The 22,543-nt window shown below is 47.2% G+C and overlaps 1 protein-coding gene across 3 annotated transcripts in view; it reads left to right on the top strand.

The window, feature by feature from the left end:
• LOC126526617 (uncharacterized) overlaps positions 1-22,543 on the top strand; it is an 84,954-nt gene that overhangs the window by 55,105 nt on the left and 7,306 nt on the right. For all 3 annotated transcript variants that reach the window (XM_055068259.1, XM_050174484.2, XM_050174485.3), the window contains 2 exons: positions 4,780-5,020; positions 18,783-18,906. In XM_055068259.1, the coding sequence (XP_054924234.1) occupies positions 4,780-5,020; positions 18,783-18,906 (365 nt within the window). The remainder of the gene's footprint in view (positions 1-4,779; positions 5,021-18,782; positions 18,907-22,543) is intronic.

Consider the following 22,543-nt stretch of genomic DNA (forward strand, 5'->3'; position numbering starts at 1 on the left):
ATGCTTTGTGTAATGATAAGAGACAGGAAGACAGCAGTGGGAATCGGAGAGCAAACGAGTTAGGGGGTGTCCCAATTGACATCAAGAGAAAACAATGGAGTTGAGGAGATCATGTAATGCGCAGGACAAATAACCGGCACTCTATTACAGATATAGAATTAGTGCCAAGGGAAGGGAAGCGAAGTTGAGGATGACAGAGAATGGGGTGGTGTCATAAAATGAGGAAGTTTGCAAGCACAACATCCTACAGTTACCATCAAAAAAGGCTGATAATAGTCTCAGCACAAGCACAGGCAAGAAAATGCATCGGCGCCTTACAGTGAAGATGTGTCGCAGCGAATGGAACAGCCTAGCAGATGATGCTGCGACTTGTGTGCACTTTAAATGCACACGATTGTCCTTGTGGATTTTACTGCTCTGCTCTGCTTCAAAGCACTTATGCACTACCAGGTTGGCTCTCACATGCTATTAATAATGAATTGCATGGCTGTACCACTGTGATGCTATTACACTGCTAAGCATGAGGTTGTGGGTTCAATCCTCAGCAGTGGCTGCCACTTAAACGCCTGCATACTATGCATTGAGTACTTGTTAAAGAAATCCAGCTGGTCAAAATTAATCCAGAGTCCCCCGCTACAGCTTGCCCCATAATCAGATTGTGGTTTTGGCACATAAAACCCCAGAATATAATTTCAATTTCTAACTGCAAGTTAATGTTTCCCACATTTGTTGGCACAGAATGAACAAAAAAGGGACCAGTGTTGTCAACAGTGATTGAAATAAAAAATTCATTAGTATTGCCATTCATAATTTGTGCAGGCCAATCTAGGTGCAAGATTGTAGAGCAGTACCATAGGTTTACAGCACTCCTAGCAAGCAACGTTGGTGAGCTTTTTATTAGTCAATGTATTTGATGGTAAAATTATTTATGGTTTTGTTTCAATACTATATTTAGACTGTGACTTGTGCTTTTGAAAAGTGGGCAATCAAAAATCTTTTGGCAAAGCCTACCAGATTGTGTGCCGTTGGCCTGTGTGCACTCACACAAAAACAACAAAGATGAGAAACTTGATTTCTGGCGCACTACCTCATGCAGCCGAGTGGGAATGAGAGAGAATGCTGTCCTGCGTAGCAGCACTCAATCTGTGACCAACCAACTTAGATGTTGTGCTAGTGTAATGTAGGAAAGACATATTAGGGGTCACGAAGCAGTCGAGTGTGTCCATACAGTACATACAAGTAAACCTCGCTATAACAAAATTCAGGGTATAATGAAGCAGTTAACCTTTTACAACTTTTTGTCCATGGAACACCATGTGCTTTGAGCTTCAATATAACAGTGTATTTATACACAATTTCACTGCCATGCAAAGGAATACTAAGGCAATAAATGGAAACTGCTGCAAATGCAGTTGGTTGAACAACATTCAGCTGCTTGCAAACACAGCTCTCAAATTGCATCAAAACAGCTGCCCAGAGGGCAACTGATGAAGCAGAGCAGCGTAAAAGCAACACCCTTGCGATAGCACATTCCTTACAAGGTTGAAGAGCGATAAGATACTATCATTCCCCATGCTCTGTATGCAGTTGGTGCGAGGGAATCGCTTGTTTTCCCTCTCACTTACAAAGAAAGATGGTAGCTTGCCCCCACTGCAAGCGCAGCGGGGGCAAGGAGGGGTGGGAGCAAGCACATGGTAATGTGGTAATGAGGGGGTCATAGCCCCCTGCTGGGCTGCGGCTGTGTGCATGGCTTTCAGTGCTGCTGAGTGCACACGATATCCGCACATCCTATTTTCAGTGGTGATGTGCAACAGGTGCAAGAGTTGGGTGAGCCAAGATGGCCATGGCTTCATGTGCGCTGTCTTTCCACTTTTTAAGTGCTGTATGTCACATAATCTCTGGTTTTTGAGACGTATTGAAGCAAGAGGCACACGAGGTGTTCACTCCCCTGTGCCTGCAATGTTGATAACGTTGGTTGTGGAACCCTATCAACCGTGGTGGCAGAGTGGACACGAAAGCTTTGCAGGCTACATATCGAACCGGCAATGTGAAGGTATCCTCTACATGGCATGAAATTATAATTGGTCACTAAATGTCAAATTCAACGAAAAAAATTTTTTTTGTCATTCAACTAGCTTTTTCTTTAGATTGCCGGATAATTTGCGAAATTTTGCAGCCTATTCTGTGTCAAAAAAATTCATCAGTGACTGTACTAATTCGCATAAAGGGTTGAATGTCCAGATAGCTTAATTTCGATATAACGAAGTAAAGTGCCAATTTTACTGACTTCATTATGTTGAGGTCTAACTGTAGTGGTGGGTGGTCACAGATAATTTCAAACCTCAGGTTTACAACTTGTGGCTAGTACCTCTAAATTTTTATTGCAATAGCAATTGTGTGGACACTTCAGCCATGCTTGTAGCAATGCTATAGCCATGCTGTTACAGATGTAGCAGTGCATAAGCAGCCCATGTGCGGTATGTTGGAGGTCACATCTGCCGAGTTCCAGAGGTTTGGCACAGTGGAATGGCAAAGGGAGTGACAGTATGAAATGTTCACTTTAGGAAAAACGTGCATGCTCCCTGCTTCTGTTGCACCTAATCACGTGAACGTTGTGACTGCAAGTACTCAGTCATTGAGTGGACTTTGTTGTCCATGTACACCTTTGGTCGCTTAGCACCAGGCATGTTTAGTTAGTAGGTGAATGTTCACTGCTATTTATACTGCCAATAATACTATGAGTACTACATTGTGTAATAGTTTTATAACCAAAGCCATGTGCACCGAGCACCGGTTTCCCCTGCTTCACTTGGGCTCCGACGTAGACTGTTCCATAGTTCTGCATCACCGGTAAGCCATATGGCTTATGCCACAAGGTGGCTTTGTGCAGGCACTGCTTGTAACAAGCAAGATTGTGCACATTGATTCAACGTGTTGTGTGCACCTGGTTGACCCTGGCATGTCTAAAGCCAGTCATCAGGCCATCTTATTGAGTTTTTCGTGTTAAAAGTACTGGTAAAACTAGTTTGTTTTGCAGTTGGATATTTGCTATTGCTGTTGATGCTTCACCCAGATGAAGCTATGACTTCTTTTGTCTTAAAACTGTCCTAAAAATACTTAGTAGGTTTTGTGTGTTGTATTACAGTGCATGTATTACGTGTTCTTTGTATAGACTTTGTTTCATTGGGTGAGGAAGAAAGTGCATATGGCTAGCATTTCCTGCTCTCTGGCTTGGGCGAGCCGGCATGGTTCTGTCTGAATGCGTGGCCGTTACGTGCTGCGGAAATATTCGCCATAGAATTGACCTGAAGTCTGTTCATAAGATGGTCGTCAAAGAACCACTCTGTAGCCTTTCGGTGCAGCAATAACTACAGTATGAGGACATTTCTCTTGGTTGCACAAGCATGCGACATGGATCATCAACCGTGGTGTTTGTATGTGTTGTGCATTGTTTTGGCTGTATCAGTTTTTACTCGGCAAAGATCAGCAGCCTGTGTATTGCCAGTGGGAGCCAAAATTGCCTTACTGTCTGATTGCTTGGCATTAAAACTAAAACATAAGAGAGCTTGAATACGGCCAACCTAATGCAGCAGTGAAACATGTAAGTGCCAATCGTAAAATGTTTGCGTTAGCCACTGACATCGTACTCGCGCATTTCAAATCTAGTAAACTTGAAGTTACTATGCTATGTCAACATTGGTCTTCTGTATGAAGCCGATGGCATTGCTCGACATAGAGATCACTGCAGTTGGTAAACCGACATGATACATGTAAGCTTTGTGCTTTGTCATTGCCTTTTTGCCCTGTAAAGCAATAATATCCAAATGGGATCGCATAAAAAGAATGCAGTGGCCATTTGTGAGGACACCAAACAAAAAGAGATTGGTGTTCATCCTCCTTTCTATTGCAGAAAAGAAAGAAAATGCTGGCTAATGCCATAATAAGACCGTGCATGGTCATGCCGCATGCTTGTACCATGCCCTATACAGAACAAGTGGATCTATAACCCAGCATCTACCGTTTCTCATGCATTGTGCAGCCATTCGCACGACCACTAGACAAGTGGGATTCACACTGTTCGGTATGCTCTTACTAACCCAGTTTATTTTAGTTGTGGGCAGAAATCTTGTCCAACAAACTAGGTAGTTGCGCAATGTATCTACAGATAACCATTTGAATGCTAGTCAAAGTAAACAATGGCAACTAATTCTACAAGCTTGGGATCATCATACGTTTCGTAACTACTTATTGGTGCTAGACCCCGGCTTAGAATTACAGTGACAATGCCGCAGTAAGGCCACTTTTGTGAAACAAATTTTTGGTAATACACAACTGATCTTCGAGGCTGATTGTAGGCTCAGATGAGAGTGTGCACATTGTGCTGGGTGCTCCGTACGTCTCAACACTAGCAATAACGGCAGCCATGCTGACCTAAATCACTTCAATGTGTCTCGCAGAACAGTTTTGCACTTGGAAGCTGCCATGCCATACTAAATAGACCACATTAGTACAAAAACTGCCAGAAACTGCCGCCGAGCCTGTACCTAGCATACAGCACGGAACACTCGCCCAAGCCAGCATGCCGGCAGCCACCGACATAGATGGCGCTACTGCTTGTGCTATATGGTGGCGCCCATAAAAAAAAAAAGTCTATAGCCGTGACCATGACTAGGCAAATACAAGTCCAACTCAATTGAGGTGAGACCAATGTGTGGCACTTGCAATAGCTTGCACAGATCAGTTTGCCTTCACTAATAGATAGAATGATGGCCCCTGCAGCTTTGGAGTGGTGTCCAGCGGGACCGTCTTCATGTGACCGTGTCCGTTGGCCTGATGCTGTGACGAGCAATCTCATAAGCATTTGGGAAGATTACTTCCCTAAACTGAATTCCAACACGGAGGACACATCCCTTTACGAGGAAATGGTTGCAAAGCTCAATGCTGGGCTTTCACCTGGTGATGCATTGTATACGGCTAAGCAAGTTCTGGCCAAGATAAACAGATTGAAGAAAAATTATTGGTAAGTGTGGCATGCATTTGAATGTTCTTGTTTTGTGAGGTTTTAAAGGAACGCTAAAGGGAAATAAGCCAGGTTAGTTCAATAGACTATTCGTCTAGAAGTCTATATAATCATCTGTGTGCCAATGTATGACTGTTGTGTAAAAAATCACCTCCAAAGGTCCTGCTGCTGCTTCTCAATATTAATTGCTAGTGCTAAGACGGAAGAGTTGTGTTGACATAATCGCCACCTGACCTCTCTCTGTTTTACATAATTTATTTTATCTTTTTAGTGGCTGACTCTCGTTTTGCCCATGCAGCAATTCGTTGCCACTTGTTTCGTGTTGTGCCATGCCGAGCCAGTGCTTAAACTCTTCGTGAATCAGCCAGTGTGAATGTCGCCTGGGAGGTACCGTACTCCAAAATAGGTGACCCCACTCCAGTTTTCATCTTCATTATTTTCTTGCTTACAAAACCTCCGCTTTGTCTACGAATGACGAATTTGATATTACAGAGGCCTGATCATTCAATCTTGGTTGGCCTAGCATTTTCCCTTAGTGACCTTTAAAAAGAGTAATAATGCATATTTGAAGTTTTAAAAGACCTGCTACAATTTTTTAGCACACTAAATTGCAACATTTAGTAAATATGGACATTGGGGGAAATTTGTAATTTTGCTTTGGTACTGAAGTTTTGTTCCTGAATGCTGGATCTGCTGTCATCTACGTTTTCGTGACATAGTGAAGCATCAAATTTTGTTGAAGTTGCATAGCAGTGAAGAGGCACGATGTTATTTCTTGTACAAAAATAACGAGAGTGCTGCTTGCACTTCTAGCTCTGATTGCCCATTGCGGCTGCAGCATTTGCGGTACGGAATCAATTGGTGTATCCAGACGTCGTGATGCATTCACCTCCTCGGCATTTAAACTTATTCGTACAAAGACGGGTGTTATATTACATTATACGGGCTGTTGCAAAACTAGCTAGTATATTCTTTTAGATTTACTGGACTTTGACCTTTACTAAAAGGGCTACTGTCGCAACAATTTCGAGTCTCCCTTATTTTTTTACTTTAATTGTAAGTCTGGTAACTCTGAACACCAGGAAAAGTACTGTCAAGGCTCGGAGCACTCTAAATAATTTAATGTGGTAAGTTTTCTACAGCCTGTTCCAGTTTTGTTCCTACTATGTTACGATCCCATGACACGGTACGTGGCCATGTGGGAGCAGGACATTGTGATGTTTTGACACTCACTCCAACTCACTCACTCGCCTGCTATGCTGCTACAGCGACCCTTGAAATGTGTCGTAGCATATGAGGTGACCAAGTGAGCCAAATTGAGTGTCAAAGCATCAGAATTTCCTGCTCCCACGTTGCCACGTGCTGTGTCGTGGTGTCACAACGCAGTATCCTCCTGGGAAATGAAATCAAAATTTGTTGTAGAAAAGCTAATATATGAAATTATTTACGACACCCTGAGGCTGGTCACTACTTTTTCTCAAGCTTAGAGGTCTAGGACCTTCATTTAACATAAAAGAATGAATACCTGAAAATGTCAGTAGTACTTCTTTAAAGAGACACGTGAGGCATGGTTTCATTTGGTTGAACTTGGTGTTTAATGAAATGAGTCATAATTTTGACAGAACCCATTTGCTCTGTTATTGTTTCAGCTTTCATATATTCAAAAGAAGTGACAATTAAAATTCATCTGCCAATGTGCTACCAGCTGCTTGCTTCCTGTTGATAGAGCGGCTCTGTTGGTCTAAACTACGCAGATTAACCCAGGCTTACCCACTTGAACCGGATATCAACTGTTCTGTTCAATACTTTTGTCTTCAAAACTACCTATATGGGATTGATTTGTAAATGTTGCAGTCTGCTTGTGAATCAACTTCTTTTGTTTCCATCTTGGTGTTAGCATTGTGTGTGAAATGTCACACATTGGTGGAGAAAATCGAAGTTTGCCTAATCGCACCCACCAATGGGTGTGGAGAATACAAGGTGTTCCATCTTTTTTCTAGTTGCTACCATGCAAAGAAAACAGATGGTAGGGCCAGAGAAAGTATAGGAGACATTAAATATTCTACAACGGGGATGTTCGCCCAGCAGTACTAATTATAGGTTTGTAGCGGTAGGCTGAAACAGGTCGGTGTTATAGCGAAACGGAGAAGCAAGCGGTTCTCGTCGTCGTGTTCTTTTTCACCTGCACCATGCCCACTGTACAGTGCCTTCAGTACAATCACTCCCCACTGAGAGAGTAGCCATCCTGGTGGCCTAAAGACAGGCGAACATAGGGGGGGGTCATGGCACTGCTTGAGCCGGGAGACGTGGATGTTGTTTAACTGAGACAGACGTTCAAATTGAGAAAATGTACAGGGGCGTGCTTGCCACAGCTGCTTAATAAAGCATCGCATGTGTAATGTGGGAAATGGGGGTTTCGCTCGTACCTGCGGCAAGTTTTTTCTTCTCTTTACATTTAAATTAAGTATAAGAATTAATATTTACTATGCTTTCTCTGGCTTCATTGTCTAATTTCGTCACGTTGCTGTAATCAAATCGGTGTCATTTAATTCTCCAGGTTTCACTGTATTGTCATGGTAGGCATTCTTTTCCAACGACAGCAAACCCATACATAAATTGGCAAGATAATTTTTAATTTTCCGGTCTACTACAATTCAGTGCCTTTTTACCATTTTCTTCTTTTTTTTTTCATAATTCATGTTTAGCTCTACTGTGCCTGATGTTGCCAGATGTTATCTCATGGCAATTGCTTTGGTGATCTGAAAGCTGTCCCCACCAACAGTTTACCTCTCGCACTGTTTTCTTGCCAGTGCATCCAGTGATAAAGGTCCCAACTACTTGTTCTGCATGGATACTGAAGTTGAGGCATCACAGCAGCTCTTGCATGTAGTTGCATTGGCACGGCAACACTGCATACAAGGGTGGGACTCCTGCGCCAATTGCACCATTTTGATGCAAATGCAAATTATTCCTGGGCCAAAGAGAAGATTGGCGGAAACTTCGCCACGCTGCGCCAGATCGGCTTCAGCATATGTTCTCTGGCAGTGGCCACGAACAGCTAGCGAATTCGTTCTCCAAAAAAGAGTGCAGCCATTCACATGCCGTACACTGCGTGATGGCGCCTCCCACACAGAAGTTTCACGCTTATAACAGTGGACATCCTGGTGCTTCTGGCGCGCACATGGCCACTTCGGTTGCTGTGTTTAGAGTGTACTAGGATACGGTTGAGTGGGCCGAACTGCACGGCACACCCTGTAGCTGAGGCGCAAAAAAAACAAAGTAGGCTGGTGGCGCTGCAAGCGAACTAGACATTAGAGAGTTTTAGAATAGGGGCCCCAAACGTTTTGGGGCCCCAAAGAAATAGCGTCGAAGCCACTGCGCATGCACGAGACGCGAACTGCGTTTGGGTTTTGCGTTAGGAACGCTATTTCACCGATTTAGCGGGAGTCCAAATAGCGGTCCCAAAAGCTTTGCGTCAACAAACATGGCGGCACCCATCGAAGTGGCGGCTCTAACCTAGCACCAAACTGGGTTTGATTCGCGGTAACGCATGAAGTTCGCAAGCTAGGAGAAGTGACTGGGGTTATCGCTTTCTCTCAACTAGCGTGTGTTATGAAGATTGATTCATTAGACGCCGCTGATTCCAAATTCGAGTGTGGATTCTATGGCTCGTAGGCCTAACACGGCTAAGCTTGGCTGGTGAAGGCACGTAAAGTTGGGTTTGTTGCTCAAAACTAAGCGCAACTAATTGTTTGCTGTTTGAAGAATAACCTCTAAATTGTAATTAAACGCGAATACACGCAAGTCAATATTATTATTCCTATCATAAAATGGTATATTTTATTGAATTATTTCTAATAGCTTTTCTTAGACGCCGTAGTGGCGCTGTGAGCGCAAGACACGATCCGCAAACGCAAAGCCCTATTCTAAAGCTCTTCACTCCTGCGTGCCCCAACGCTAACACCCGCAAAGCTCTTTGGGGCCCCAAAATATTGGGGGCCCCTATTCTAAATCTCTCTATTAGGGAAGCGCACACAGCAGCACGTTCAGTGGGGGGTGTGTCTCTGTCCCCATGGCTGGTATAAATTAAAGCTATTCCAATCTGTGTTTATAGCCACATAGGCGAGGCGTGAGCCATTTTGACCTAATGGTGGATTTGGAATAAATAGTCAGTTTCGCCCGAAAGGCAAAGGATCGATTGTCATAGCAAATTAGTAGACAGCTATACGAGTCAAGTCAAGTAAATTTTATTTCAGCATGTCTTTTCTACAAAGAAACATAGAAGTAAACATAGTAGCTTTATCGGCCATATAAACTGGTAAGCATTCACTTACAAGCTAAATTCACAAGCATGGTGTCACGTGAGGCCAAGCAGACGCGAACAGATCTCACTCGATGACCGTGGAAACTCATTGTCAAAACGTTGGAGGGAGGAAGCGCAGCAGCAGGGGTGAGCGAATCGACTTGTGGACTGCCTCTTGCTTCAGTGCAATCTAAGCACCGAAAGCACAGCACACACATAGCTATCAGCACTCGCACTCTGTCCCCATTGCAGACTGCTTTCAGGATAGGGCCCGCACAGCCGTGCCATACGCAGCAGCCACCGGAGTAGAACATCCCCTCCCCATCCCCTCGGTGCCTTGCGCACAGTGGAAGATGGCACGCATCCTCTCCGCTTAGCTCTCTTGCACGCTTGAGATTGAACTGCCATCGTCAGAGCACCCTTGCATGCTTTCACTCGCACAACAGCATAAGGTCGCGGTGAGAATGTTGTCGCCCCTGTAGTTTATATGGAACATCATGGCGATGCCAATGGCAGAAATACGCCTGGAATGTCCGTACAATTGCTATCGTAATAAAAAGAGATTGGAATAGCTTTACATTATACCAGCTCAGGGTTGATCGCAGCTCTCTGGGTCTGCGCCAACATATGGCGACCCAAAAGTTATGTTACTGCCTTGATTGGACTGTATACTTTTAGAACATTTTCCACTATCGTCATGATCGTCAGCGCAGGAATATGCAGTTCGGTCATATGGCCGCCAATATTCTCGGCTTTATAAGAAAGCCGGCGCCGTGCCGCCTCTCGACACACTCTTCCATATTCTAGTATGCTATAGCTACAAAGCGCACTTATACATGCTTGGTGTTGTTCAGTTTGCTGTTTCATCATGGTTTCGAAGTGTGCTGCCATATACCATACTCCATTTTCCACTAAAGTTCAGATTGGCCTCCTCCAAGCTGCTCCGAAATGCAATTTCACTTGCTCCAAAAATTGCTCCAAAATGACTTTGGGCTGTGCGTTGTGCATGTGCTGGCATGCAAATCCTTTTTCTCTGGTTTGATTCTTCAAACTAGCAATGTAGGCGCTGTTTGAGCAAACTAAGCTTCTCCTTGTGTTAAAAAAAGAACACAAACATCCTCAACAAGGGTCAAGAATTCTGCTGAAGCATGTTGAAGCAGAAAAGGCGGATAGTTACTGAAGTGGTCTGCAGAGGGCAAACCACATTTCTGAATTGACGACGCAGGCAGCACTTTTAACTGATTTATTTAGGCATTGCAAGAATATTGTTTGTGATCTGGCACGTGGTGTGCCGTGGGCTCTTTATGTGTTAGGACGCACACAGTCTTGTCCATACTTTCAGTATGCCAGCATATGCCAGAACATTATATAAATTCCACTTCCAACACAACAGATTTTTGGCCTCATTTTATTGACTTCTGTTTCAGAAAACAAATATTTTCGCATAACTTGGTATGACACGCTCAGAAAATTAATGAAAGTGAAAAATGCATGACATGTACATGACTACTAAACAACACAAAAGTTCACAGACAGTGAAATAACAAACACGAAGGCCGTTTCATGTACACACATATAAAAGATATTTATATATTGCCCTAAAGACTAAAGTGTAGAAGAGCTTCTGATATGTGCACTGCGAGCTTCTGATATACTCACCTAGATATTGCAAAAAACTGGACAACTTGTATGACATTGTCATGACAACTAAAGAAAGGGAAAATTCACTGGTAGTGGCAAGAACAATCACACACAAAATACCTAGAAAATAGAATAAAATGCTAAGATTTATTTATTGACCACCATACAAAAAAACAAAAGAACTTATAAACCTGCACAAAAGTATATATGAAATACGTGACATGGTTCCTTACTACTGAACAAAATGAAAGACATGGCAGAACAAAAATAACATTGTACTAAAAACGGAAACACACATTGTCACATTATTTTGCACTCGGCCACAACTTGAGTAACGATGGCAAGGGGAGCAGAAGGTAGTCAGCTTTTGCAGCAGCACATAGAAAACGTTAGCAGAAATGCCTATTCTTCAATCAAAGACCAGGTGAAATAAGCCAACAACACGACTTTTCTTTCACCCTGCATGCAATGCTTAGCAGTAAAGTTACGTCACTTAAAGCACTAAGTCATACTACTGGGCACTTGTTGTGTAATCAACACGAACTGCAAAAATCTGCATATAGGACACTTACGATGCTCATGATTTCCAGAAGAAAAAAAAAAAAGCTTGTCATGCCTACACATGAAGATTGTTTGCGCAGTTTTTCTATCGGCAATTACTGAGATAATACATAAACACGAACAGTAATTTTTCAGCTGTTACTAGTACGTTTGTACAACGGTGACACACAGAAAAAGCACTGTGGGCAGAATGGGAAGCTGGGCAAGTTACTGCATAAAGTTGCAGAATGAGACTTGCCACAGAAAAATAAGTCGTCGACCAGGTGACAATGAGGAGGAACATCTATTCGTCAACTTTCTCTACCGGTAAGAGGGAAGTGTAGCACAATCAAGGTGCAGTTACGTCTGGAGACTCATGGAGCACACACATGCACAGGGCCATGTTTGTGTACATGTGTCTTATGTCTTTGGGTCTCCCCACTCACTTGTCTTTAGGCACCCGGAAGAACCTTGCAGGGCTTGTTTTGAGCTATTCGTGCACCACTGCACGATGCACAAGCGGTGCGAGTCGTGAAACGGGTGAAATGTCGCGGAGCACTGGCACACAGCTATTGAGGACCACAAAACTGATGAAACTGCCCACGTTGGTCAATGCACAGCAGCGCACGCTTCCCAATAACAGCAGATAACCAAACATGAAACTTCATGCAGCGGGCTAAGCTGGCACCATGTTGCCGGCATGCGCGTGCGGAGACAGTCGAAAGCGAGAGAGCTGCGAGGGAGGGCAAGGGGAGAGGAGTTGAGAGGAGGGGAGAAAGGGCACGGCCTCACGGATCGGCGCGCGCCGATCTAGGAGGCTGTGCAAGGGAACCGGAGTTGCTTTCCCGCCCTCCTGATGGATGGCTCCAGTTACCTCTGTCACCAAAGCGGTGGAGTTTCTGAGGTCGGTCGGAGTCCGTTGGCCGCGTCCGGTTACGCTGGCTGCACTAGTGTGTCGAACCATTGGTCTAACTGTAGACTCTGTTCTCGCCAACGTGACGTAACGTGTGCTCACGCTCGCGCTACGTTGGACTATATTTAGCCCGCCTGCACCCGCAGTCGAGTGACGCCGGAGATCCCGATGGTGTGCTAGGCCTAGTCCCATGAAGCGCTCCTGGCAACGGCCGCGTTTCATCAACGTTTCGGCACGATGCTACTATTCCGCAGCCAGAATTTCTGCGGCGTATTGACAGTGAAGCTCAAGGAAAACTTTAAGCATTAGTATCAACTCCTGCTACTGACCGTAAATCGGAACTACTAGATCACGTTGACGACACTGCTGCCAGGACAAACGAGATGCTGGCTACATCTGCTGAGCATGCATCTGCTGAAAACTTGCAGCAGGTGCTCAGGAGGCATGACTCTAGTGACACTAGCCAGACAGACTACATTCCTGGAGGCAACTAATGCAGTAGCACTTGTATATATTGCTATGGGATAGTATTTCCAATGACGAAGAGCCGAGCAGTAAGAAGACGACGATGACGATTAGAAGCTAGCGCGGGCTGTTGCCGCTTGGCCAAGCATAGCGTATTTTCTTGTAAATATACTTGTACATAGCTTTTCGTCTGCGTCTTCCTACGTAACATATCTGGTGGAGGTGGACGTTCCCTGTACCTTGTCACGGAGCTTCGCAGTGGACGGTACGTCGAGCCTTCCTTCATGGCTCCCGGCGACGACAACCCGACTCCGCCGGCTCCGACACCTGCTGCCACCTCGATGACCTACATCACTCTCCCCGCTCCCCGTGATCCTGGCGTATTCTCGGGCAAAGATGGGGAAGACGTCGATGACTAGATCAGCCTGTATGAACACGTCAGCCACAATAACCAGTGGGACCCTGCAATTATGCTCGCAAACGTAGTCTTTTACCTCGGTGGCACACCTAGAGTTTGGTATCGCACGCACGAAGATGAGCTCATCAGTTGGGATTCACTTACTGCCGTATTCATAAATGTAACTTAATTTCAAGCTCATGCTTGACTTGATTTAAATGACGCCTGGCATTAACGTGCCCAAAGACGCTCACTGCGTTTCCTTCGGCACGTTCCCGATAGGCGTCACTTAGATGAAGTCAAGCATGAGCTTCAACTTAAGTTGCATTTCTGAATACGGAGGTTAAGGCACAGCTTCGAGACTTGTTCGGCAACCTCTACGGTCACCAACTTGCCGCGCAGAAGGCGCTTACCGGCCGTGTGCAGACGTCAACAGAGCCCTATGTCACGTATATTCAGGACGTGTTGGCTCTCTGCCGCAAAGTTTACGCACACATCACTGAGTCCGACAAGGTCTCCCACATCCTCAAAGGCATTGCCGATGACGCCTTCAACTTGCTCGTTTGCAACAACGTAGCGATGGTGGATGCTGTTATAAAAGAGTGCCGCCGCCTGGAACTCGCTAAAAGCCGACGTATTGACCAGCATTTTGCCCGTCTGCCCAACACCCCAGCGACATCTTCCTGTGCCGACACTCCTCGTCCCAACAACACTGCCGATGTTACCAGGATTGTCCGGCGTAAGATCGAGGCCGCCTATCCGGCTGCCTTTGACTCCAGTCTCACCAACACATCTGCAGTCACGGTCCCACTGATCCGGGCAGTTGTCCGCCAAGAGTTCGAAAACATGGGTCTTCGCACCATCTGCTCGGCCCATCGTCCTGATACCCGCCCGGCTTCTTCGATTCCGCCCCGTCCCGCATCTTCTTACCCACCACGTTCCCGCAACCCATCTGAATGGCGCACTGCTGACGACAAGCCCATTTGTTTCCACTGCCATCGAATCGGGCACATTTCTCGGCACTGTCGCAGTCGCTGGAGTTCCCCGACCCGGCCTACTTATACTGCCTACTCTCGCCCCCCAGGTGGCCCTTCTCGTCCCTATGCCGCACGCTCCGATAACGCCGCCGCTGATTCTCCTGCACCAAACCGCTCCTATTCTCGTTTGCCTTCGCCCCAACGACGACAATCTCACTCTCCCCAACCCCGTCGCTCCTATTCGCCGACTCCCTTCGGACGCCGCTCCCAGCCAAAAAACTAGACGATGCAGCGCCTCGAGGTGACGCTGCATTGCTCCCTACGCCGCCAAATCCTCTACTGACGTTGCCCACTCATGTGAACCTTCTCGACGTGCAAGTCGACGGTGTTTCTGTGTCTGCACTCATAGACACTGGGGCACATTTGTCCGTAATGAGCGTTGACCTTCGTAACCGGCTCAAAAATATTAGCACACCCGCCACGACGCCTGTTGTCCGTGTCGCCGATGGCGGAACAGCCCCCGTAATTGGTATGTGTACCGCCCGCGTCTCCTTTGCCGATCGCTGAACAATCGGGCTATTCACAGTCATCGCTCACTGTCCCCACGACATCATCCTCGGCTTAGACTTCCTCTACGCTCATTCTGCTCTCATCGATTGCTCTGCCAGTACTCTCCGCCTCGACCTGCCTGTTCTGAATCCCGCTGAACAACACCCTATTCGCCTCAGTTCCGTCGACTTCGTTCGCTTGCCACCTTCGACACTGACTTACGTTGACTTCGTGTCATCCCCACCAGTCCCCGACGGTCACTACATCGCAGCTCCTATGCAAGACGTCCTCCTTACACACAGGATCACAGTACCTCACAGTTTTATCTATTACGGCGAATTGCGTCTGCCTGCCAGTGGTCAATTTTGGCTTGACACAAGTGCTGCTACGCGGGATGTCTCTGGCCTAACTTTGCTCATTCGAGGATCACTCTGTAGCATCGATTTCAGTAGACAATTCAGCCGATCCTCCTCTACCGTCGCAGTCGGCAACTTGTACCATCGCCAACTTACAAAAAATGATTGCACCCGACATGCCTTCCGAGCACGCTCGTGCGCTCTACCGCGTTCTCATTTCCTACCAAGATATTTTTTACTTTAGCGATCGTCCTTTGGCCCAAACAACAGCTGTCAAACATCGCATTAATACCGGCGATGCCCCTCCTATTCATCACCGCCCGTATCGAGTATCACCGGCTGAGCGTCAAGTTATTCACACCGAAGTTCGCAAAATGCTTGCCAAGAACATTATTGTACCGTCATGTAGTCCAAGGGCGTCACCTGTTGTGCTGGTAAAAAAGAAGGATGGCTCATGGCACTTTTGCGTGGATTATCAGCACCTTAACAGGGTTACCAAAAAGGACGTGTATCCCCTACCTCGGATTGATGATGCCCTTGACTGCCTCCACGGTGCTCGCTATTTCTCCTCTATTGACCTTCGCTTCGGCTATTGGCAGATTGCCGTGGACGATCTCGACTGCGAGAAGACTGCCTTTGTAACACCCGACGGTCTTTATCATTTCAAAGTGATGCCGTTCGGTCTATGCAACGCTCCTGCCACTTTGGACGCATGATCGACTCCCTTCTTCACGGTTTCAAATGGTCCACGTGCGTGTGCTACTTGGACGACGTTATAGTATTCCCCCAACATTTGCTACGCACCTCGAGCGCCTCTCAGCAGTCCTGGACGTTTTTCGGCGAGCCGGTCTGCAACTCAACGCATCGAAGTGCCAATTCAGCCGTCGCCAGATTACCGTCCTTGGACGTCTCATTGACGCAAACGGAGTGCAACTGGACCCAGGCAAGATCCATGCTGTTACGCACTTCCCTGTTCCAAAGTGTGTCAAGGATGTGCGCAGCTTCATAGGCCTTTGCTCGTACTTCCGCCGTGTCGTGAAAAATTTCGCGGCCATAGCACGACCACTAACCGAGCTTTTGAAAAAAGACGCCCCTTTCCAGTGGGGCGATAATGAGGCCTCTGCATTCTCGCTTCTAATCGACCTTCTCACAACGCCTTCCGTTCTGGCCCATTTCGATCCTTCTGCGCCTACCGAAATCCGTACTGATGCCAGCGGTCACGGAATTGGCGCAGTACTGGCACAATGCCAGCGTGGCCACGACCGTGTTATCGCTTACGCCAGCAGGCTCCACTCGCCCGCAGAGCGCAACTATTCCATCACTGAGTGTGAGTGTCTGGCCCTAGTTTGGGCGGTTGCAAAGTTCCGCCCATACTTATATGGCCGACCCTTTTCCGGTGTCACAGACCATCACGCGCTTTGCTGGTTATACTCATTGAAAGACCCTACAGGAAGACTTGGTCGCTGGGCCTTACGCCTCAAAGAATATTCGTTCTCTGTCACCTACAAATCTGGCCGACTACACAAGGACGCTGACTGCCTGTCTCGCTACCCGGTAGACGAGCCTGACGACGCCAACGGCATTTTCTCTGTGTCTGCCTTCGCTAACATCACCGATGAGCAGTACCGAGACCTATCGCTGCGAGTACTCATCGAGTGTCTGCGCTCTACACCTACCGACGCATCCGTTCGCCGATATGTCCTCCAGGGCGGCATTCTGTAACGAAGGAACTTCCTACCTGACGGCTCTGATCTTCTTGTAATGCCAAAACATCTACGACAGACTGCGCTCTTTGAGGTGCATGACGCACCCACTGCAGGACATTTTGGGGTAACCCGCACGTACGAACGCGTCCGCCGCCGCTTCTATTGGCCTGGTGTCGCTCACTCCGTGCGACGCTATGTTGCGGCCTGTGATCCCTGCCAGCGTCGGAAAACACCTCAGGTGCTTCCTTCCGGTTATCTTCAGCCAATCGCCGTCCCTGTGGAACCGCTCTTTCGTGTTGGATTAGACCTTCTCGGTTCCTTTCCCACGTCATCCTCTGGGAACAAATGGGTAGCCATCGCAACTGATTACGCCACCCAATACGCTATCACGCGGGCTCTCGCTACCAGTTGTGCCACTGACGTCGCGGACTTTCTCTTGCGTGACATTATCTTAGTGCATGGCGCCCCGCGACAGCTGCTTACTGACCGTGGTCGTAACTTCCTCTCGAAAGTTATCGCCGACATTGTGCGTTCCTACTCTATTCAACACAAGCTGACTACCTCATACCATCCTCAAACCAATGGCCTGACAGAGCGGTTTAACCGTACTCTTACCGACATGCTGTCCAAGTACGTTTCAAAGGACCACCACGACTGGGACGTTGCCCTTCCTTACGTCACATTTGCTTAGAATTCTTCCCGGCACGACACCGGCGGATTTTCTCCATTTTATCTACTCTATGGTCGCGAATCGACCTTGCCCCTTGATACGGTACTTCCTCCTGCTGCGATCTCAACAACCGAGTTTGCGCGCGACGCCATCGCCCTCGCCGACCATGCACGCCAGCTTGCCCGTGCTCGACTGACGGACTCGCAAACCACGCAGCAGCATCGGCACAACGCCCGCCACCGTGATGTACAGTTTTCGCCTGGTGGACTCGTGCTCCTGTGGTCGCCCTCTCGTCACGTCGGACTTTCAGAAAAGCTCCTTTCGCGATACACAGGGCCCTACCACGTGCTGCGCCAGGTGACGCCTGTGACGTACGAAATTGCTCCTGTGAGCTCAACCTCGTCATCTACTCTGGCATCTAGTGATGTCATGCACATCAGTAGGCTCAAGACCTACTACACTGCTTCAGACTCCGGCCTTTATTCGCTCCGGGACGGCGCTTTTGCCGCCGGGGGTAGTGCTACGGGATAGTATTTCCAATGACGAAAAGCCGAGCAGTAAGAAGACGACGACGACGATTAGAAGCTAGCGCGAGCTGTTGCCTCTTGGCCAAGCGCAGCGTATTTTCTTGTAAATATGCTTATACATAGCTTTTCGTCTGCGTATTCCTACGTAACAATATTCAAATATCTTGTGGTGGTCTGTTATAAAAATAAGCTCATTTTGTTTTTTTGAGTTTTCTCAGAATCTCATTTTTTGTGTTCTTTAAGCTTGCCGCTATGTCTGTCTTCAGGGCGCATAGAACCATAATTTTAACAGCGGCATGTAGCTACATGTGTGTACTACACAATGCTAGGAGCAGATTTTTTAATTTCACTTTTGTAAATTTTAAAATCTTGCTACTAATTGGACCACATGACCGCCATGTCTGGAGATCAAGTTTCATATTGCTGTAAAATTGGTAATACCTGCAATATAAAAAAAGTGGTCCTACAGTTGTGTTGCTTACACTTTGTAGTATCCGGCCATATGACTTTAAAACATTCTGGCTGATACTCTTCTTACAATTGTTCAGATAAACAATAGGTGATTAATTTTAATGATATCTGGAACCACTCTGTCAATTTAAAAAGTAATTCTATTTTTGAAATCAGCATGAAAGCTCTGTCTGGATGACAATATTTATTCAATTTTATGAAGATTTTTGTTCGCACTGAGACTCAATAGAATATTGTCACTTTCCAGGAAGGAGAAGCATATGGGCTGCGCAAGGGTGTCCAGTGGTCAAAAGTGGTCCATCCGACTTCACAGTTTTCTTGGATCACTGCCAGCCAGTGATGACGATCAGCTCATGGATCAGAATGTGGAGGTGAGTCTTGACTCTTCACGCCTAGCCCATCATCCGCATTTTGTTGAAAAGTATTGAGAGTTAAAACAAGTTAGTGCAATTGTGAAGCATTAATTTCTATATTTACACCTGTAACACCTTGTGGTATTATTGGCAGAAACTTTGCTTTCATGGGTCTTGCAAGGAGGGCAGTATCATTGTCGTATACATACGTCTTCCACTCTAATTTTCATGCAATAAAATAACTGAATAAGCATTGCGTTTGCTCTAACATGTAACCAAATATCTACACAGCTACCATGACTGCTTCATCTTGGCTATTTAGCAGAAATTGTAGTTTTAGGTGCGAACATACTGTCATGTGGTAGTGACTGTGAAGAAAGCAGCCAAACTGAGAAAGACGAAACTAGCATTTTATTGGGCGAACTTGTGCCCTCAAAAACAGGTTACACTCAAAGAACGGCGACAGCTGCGAACACAGTCGGCGATCGGTGAAAACCTGATCAACGGGTCAAGCGCGTCGGCTTTTATACATCAATCGTCGAATGTTCTAGACTAATCGCTCGGACCCGCGTGTCTTCCACAAAGTTCTACATTATTTGCGTCGTGCACACGTGCAATCAGATTACACAAGGTTCGGTCGCAGACAGTGGATGGAACCATCGATAACATTCCAGAAACTTCCCACACATGCAAGCGCGTCCTGTGCTGTGCGATAACATTTGTTAGGCGGTGAAACGTGTCGCCCGATGAAGATAAGTACACGTGTCAATACCCCCCTCTTAAAAAAAGCATCGACCCGATGCTGCAAACAAACGCAAGTAATAAAAAAAAGCAGTCGTAGCAACGAAAACAACAAAATAAGGAAGTTCGTCAGCGTCCGTAAAAGGGTTTAAGGCGCACCACGTGGACCACTTCAGATCGTGCACGGCACCGCTGTGAATGCGAAATGCCATCTGGCACGACCTCATAGTCCAGTGTGCCAATACGTCGGACGACCTTGTAGAGTCTGAAATAGCGTCGCAGTACTTTCTCACTGAGTCCTCGTCGGCGTATCGGGGTCCATACCCAAACACGGTCGCCGGGCTGGTACTCGACGAAGCGTCGTTGGAGGTTGTAGTGTCGGCTGTCAGTCCTCTGCTGGTTTTTGATCCGCAGGCGGACGAGCTGTCGGGCTTCTTCGGCGCGCTGGAGATAGCTAGCGACGTCAACATTCTCTTAGTCAGTTACGTGCGGCAGCATGGCGTCAAGCGTCGTCGTCGGGTTCCTGCCGTAAACCAGCTTGAACGGCGTGATCTGTGTTGTTTCTTGCACCGCCGTGTTGTAAGCGAATGTTACGTACGGCAGGACGGCATCCCAAGTCTTGTGTTCGACGTCGACGTACATTGCTAGCATGTCTGCGAGAGTCTTATTCAGCCGCTCCGTAAGACCATTCGTCTGTGGGTGGTAGGCCGTTGTCCTCCTGTGCCTTGTCTGGCTGTATTGCAGAGTGGGTTGGGTGAGCTCTGCTGTAAACGCCGTTCCTCTGTCGGTGATGAGAACTTCTGGGGCGCCATGTCGCAGCAGGATGTTTTCGCCAAAGAATTTCGCCACTTTGACTGCGCTACCTTTGGGCAGTGATTTAGTTTCAGCGAAGCGGGTGAGGTAGTCTGTCGCCACGACGATCCACTTATTTCCGGTTGTTGACGTCGGAAAGGGTCCCAACAAGTCTGTCCCGATCTGCTAGAATGGTCGGCAAGGAAGCTCGATTGGCTGTAGTAATCCAGCTGGCCTTGTCGGTGGTGTCTTGCGTCGCTGACAGTCTCGGCATGTTCTGACATAACGGGCGATGTCGACGGTCAGGCGCGGCCAATAATACCTTTCCTGTATCCTCGTTAGTGTCCGGGAAAATCCAAGGTGTCCAGTGGTCGGATCGTCATGTAGGGTGTGCAATACTTCTGGACGCATTCCTGATGGGACAACAAGAAGGTAGTTGGCGCGCACTGGTGAGAAGTTCTTCTTGACGAGTAGGTTGTTTTGAAGCGAGAATGAAGACAACCCTTGCCTATATGCCCTAAGGGCAACGTCGGTATGCCCTTCCAAATACTCGATGAAGTTTTTCAACTCCGAGTCTGCTCGCTGCTGTTCAGCGAAGTCTTCCATGCTTAAAATGCCAAGGAAGGCGTCGTCATCTTCGTTATCTTGTGGCGGCGAGTCAATGGGGGCGCGTGATAGGCAATCGGCGTCAGAGTATTTTCGTCCGGACTTATAGGTTACAGTGATATATTCTTGCAGTCTTAGGCTCCACCGCGCCAGCCGTCCTGAAGGATTCTTTAATTTCGTTAGCCAACACAAGGCGTGATGGTCGCTGACGACTTTGAATGGCTTGCCATATAGGTAAGGATGAAATTTCGCTGTAGCCTAAACGATGGTGAGGCATTTCTTTTCGGTTGTAGAATAATTGGCTTCCGCTTTTGACGACTGGCTAGCATAGGCTATCACGTGTTCATGTCCATCTTTTCTCTGGACTAGGACGGCACTGAGGCCTAGGCTATTGGCGTCAGTGTGGATTTCAGTATTGGCGTGCTCGTTGAAGTGCGCAAGTATGGGCAGCGACTGCATGCGTCGTTTGAGTTCTTGAAATGCGTCAGCCTGCGGCATTTCCCACTTGAACTCGACTTCACATTTAGTTAGCTGTGTCAGCGGCTCAGCGAGGCGTGAAAAGTCCTTGACAAATCGCCTGTAGTAGGCACACATGCCAAGCAATCTACGCACTGCCTTCTTGTCGATGGGCTGCGGGAACTTTGCGATGGCAGCTGTCTTCTGTGGGTTGGGCCAGACTCCAGACTTGCTGATGACGTGGCCCAGGAACAGAAGCTCATCGTAAGCGAAGTGGCACTTTTGCGGCTTCAGAGTGAGCCCTGATGACTTGATGGCCTCTAATACTGTCGGAAGCCACCTAAGGTGATCGTCAAAATTTTCGGCGAAGACGATGACGTCATCCAAGTAAACAAGACAGGTTTGGCACTTCAATCCTACTAACACTGTGTCCATGACGTGCTTGAACGTTGCAGGCGCTGAGCACAGGCTGAATGGCATGACCTTGAACTCGTAGAGGCCGTCTGGCGTGAGAAGGCGGTCTTTTCGCGATCTCTCGTGTCGACTTTTATTTGCCAGTAGCCAGACTTGAGATCCATAGACGAGAAGTATTTTGAGTTGCAGAGCCGATCTAATGCGTCGTCTATCCGTGGTAGGGGGTATACATCTTTCTTTGTGGTCTTGTTCAGTCAACGATAATCGACGCAGCAACGTAAGGTTCCGTCCTTTTTCTTCACCAGGACAACAGGGGATGCCCACGGGCTTTTCGACGACTGGATGATGTCGTCGCGCAGCATTTCGTCAACTTGTTCTCTTATAGCTTCACATTCTCGCGGTGAAACTCGGTAAGGGCTCTGGCGGAGTGGTCGAGCGCACTCCTCGGTGATTATGCAATGCTTGGCGACTGGTGTTTGTTGAATCCTCGATGACGTCGAAAAGCAGCCTTTGTATCGTCGGAGCAGACTTCCGAACTGCTGTTGCTTAATCACAGGGAGACTTGGATTAATGTCGTCGTCTGGTTCGGGAACCATGGTCATCAGGGTAGATGCGGGGGAATCCGAGAGGACAAATGCATTACTGG

The sequence above is a fragment of the Dermacentor andersoni genome, chromosome 8, assembly GCF_023375885.2.
Source record: "Dermacentor andersoni chromosome 8, qqDerAnde1_hic_scaffold, whole genome shotgun sequence".
NCBI lineage: Eukaryota > Metazoa > Arthropoda > Arachnida > Ixodida > Ixodidae > Dermacentor > Dermacentor andersoni.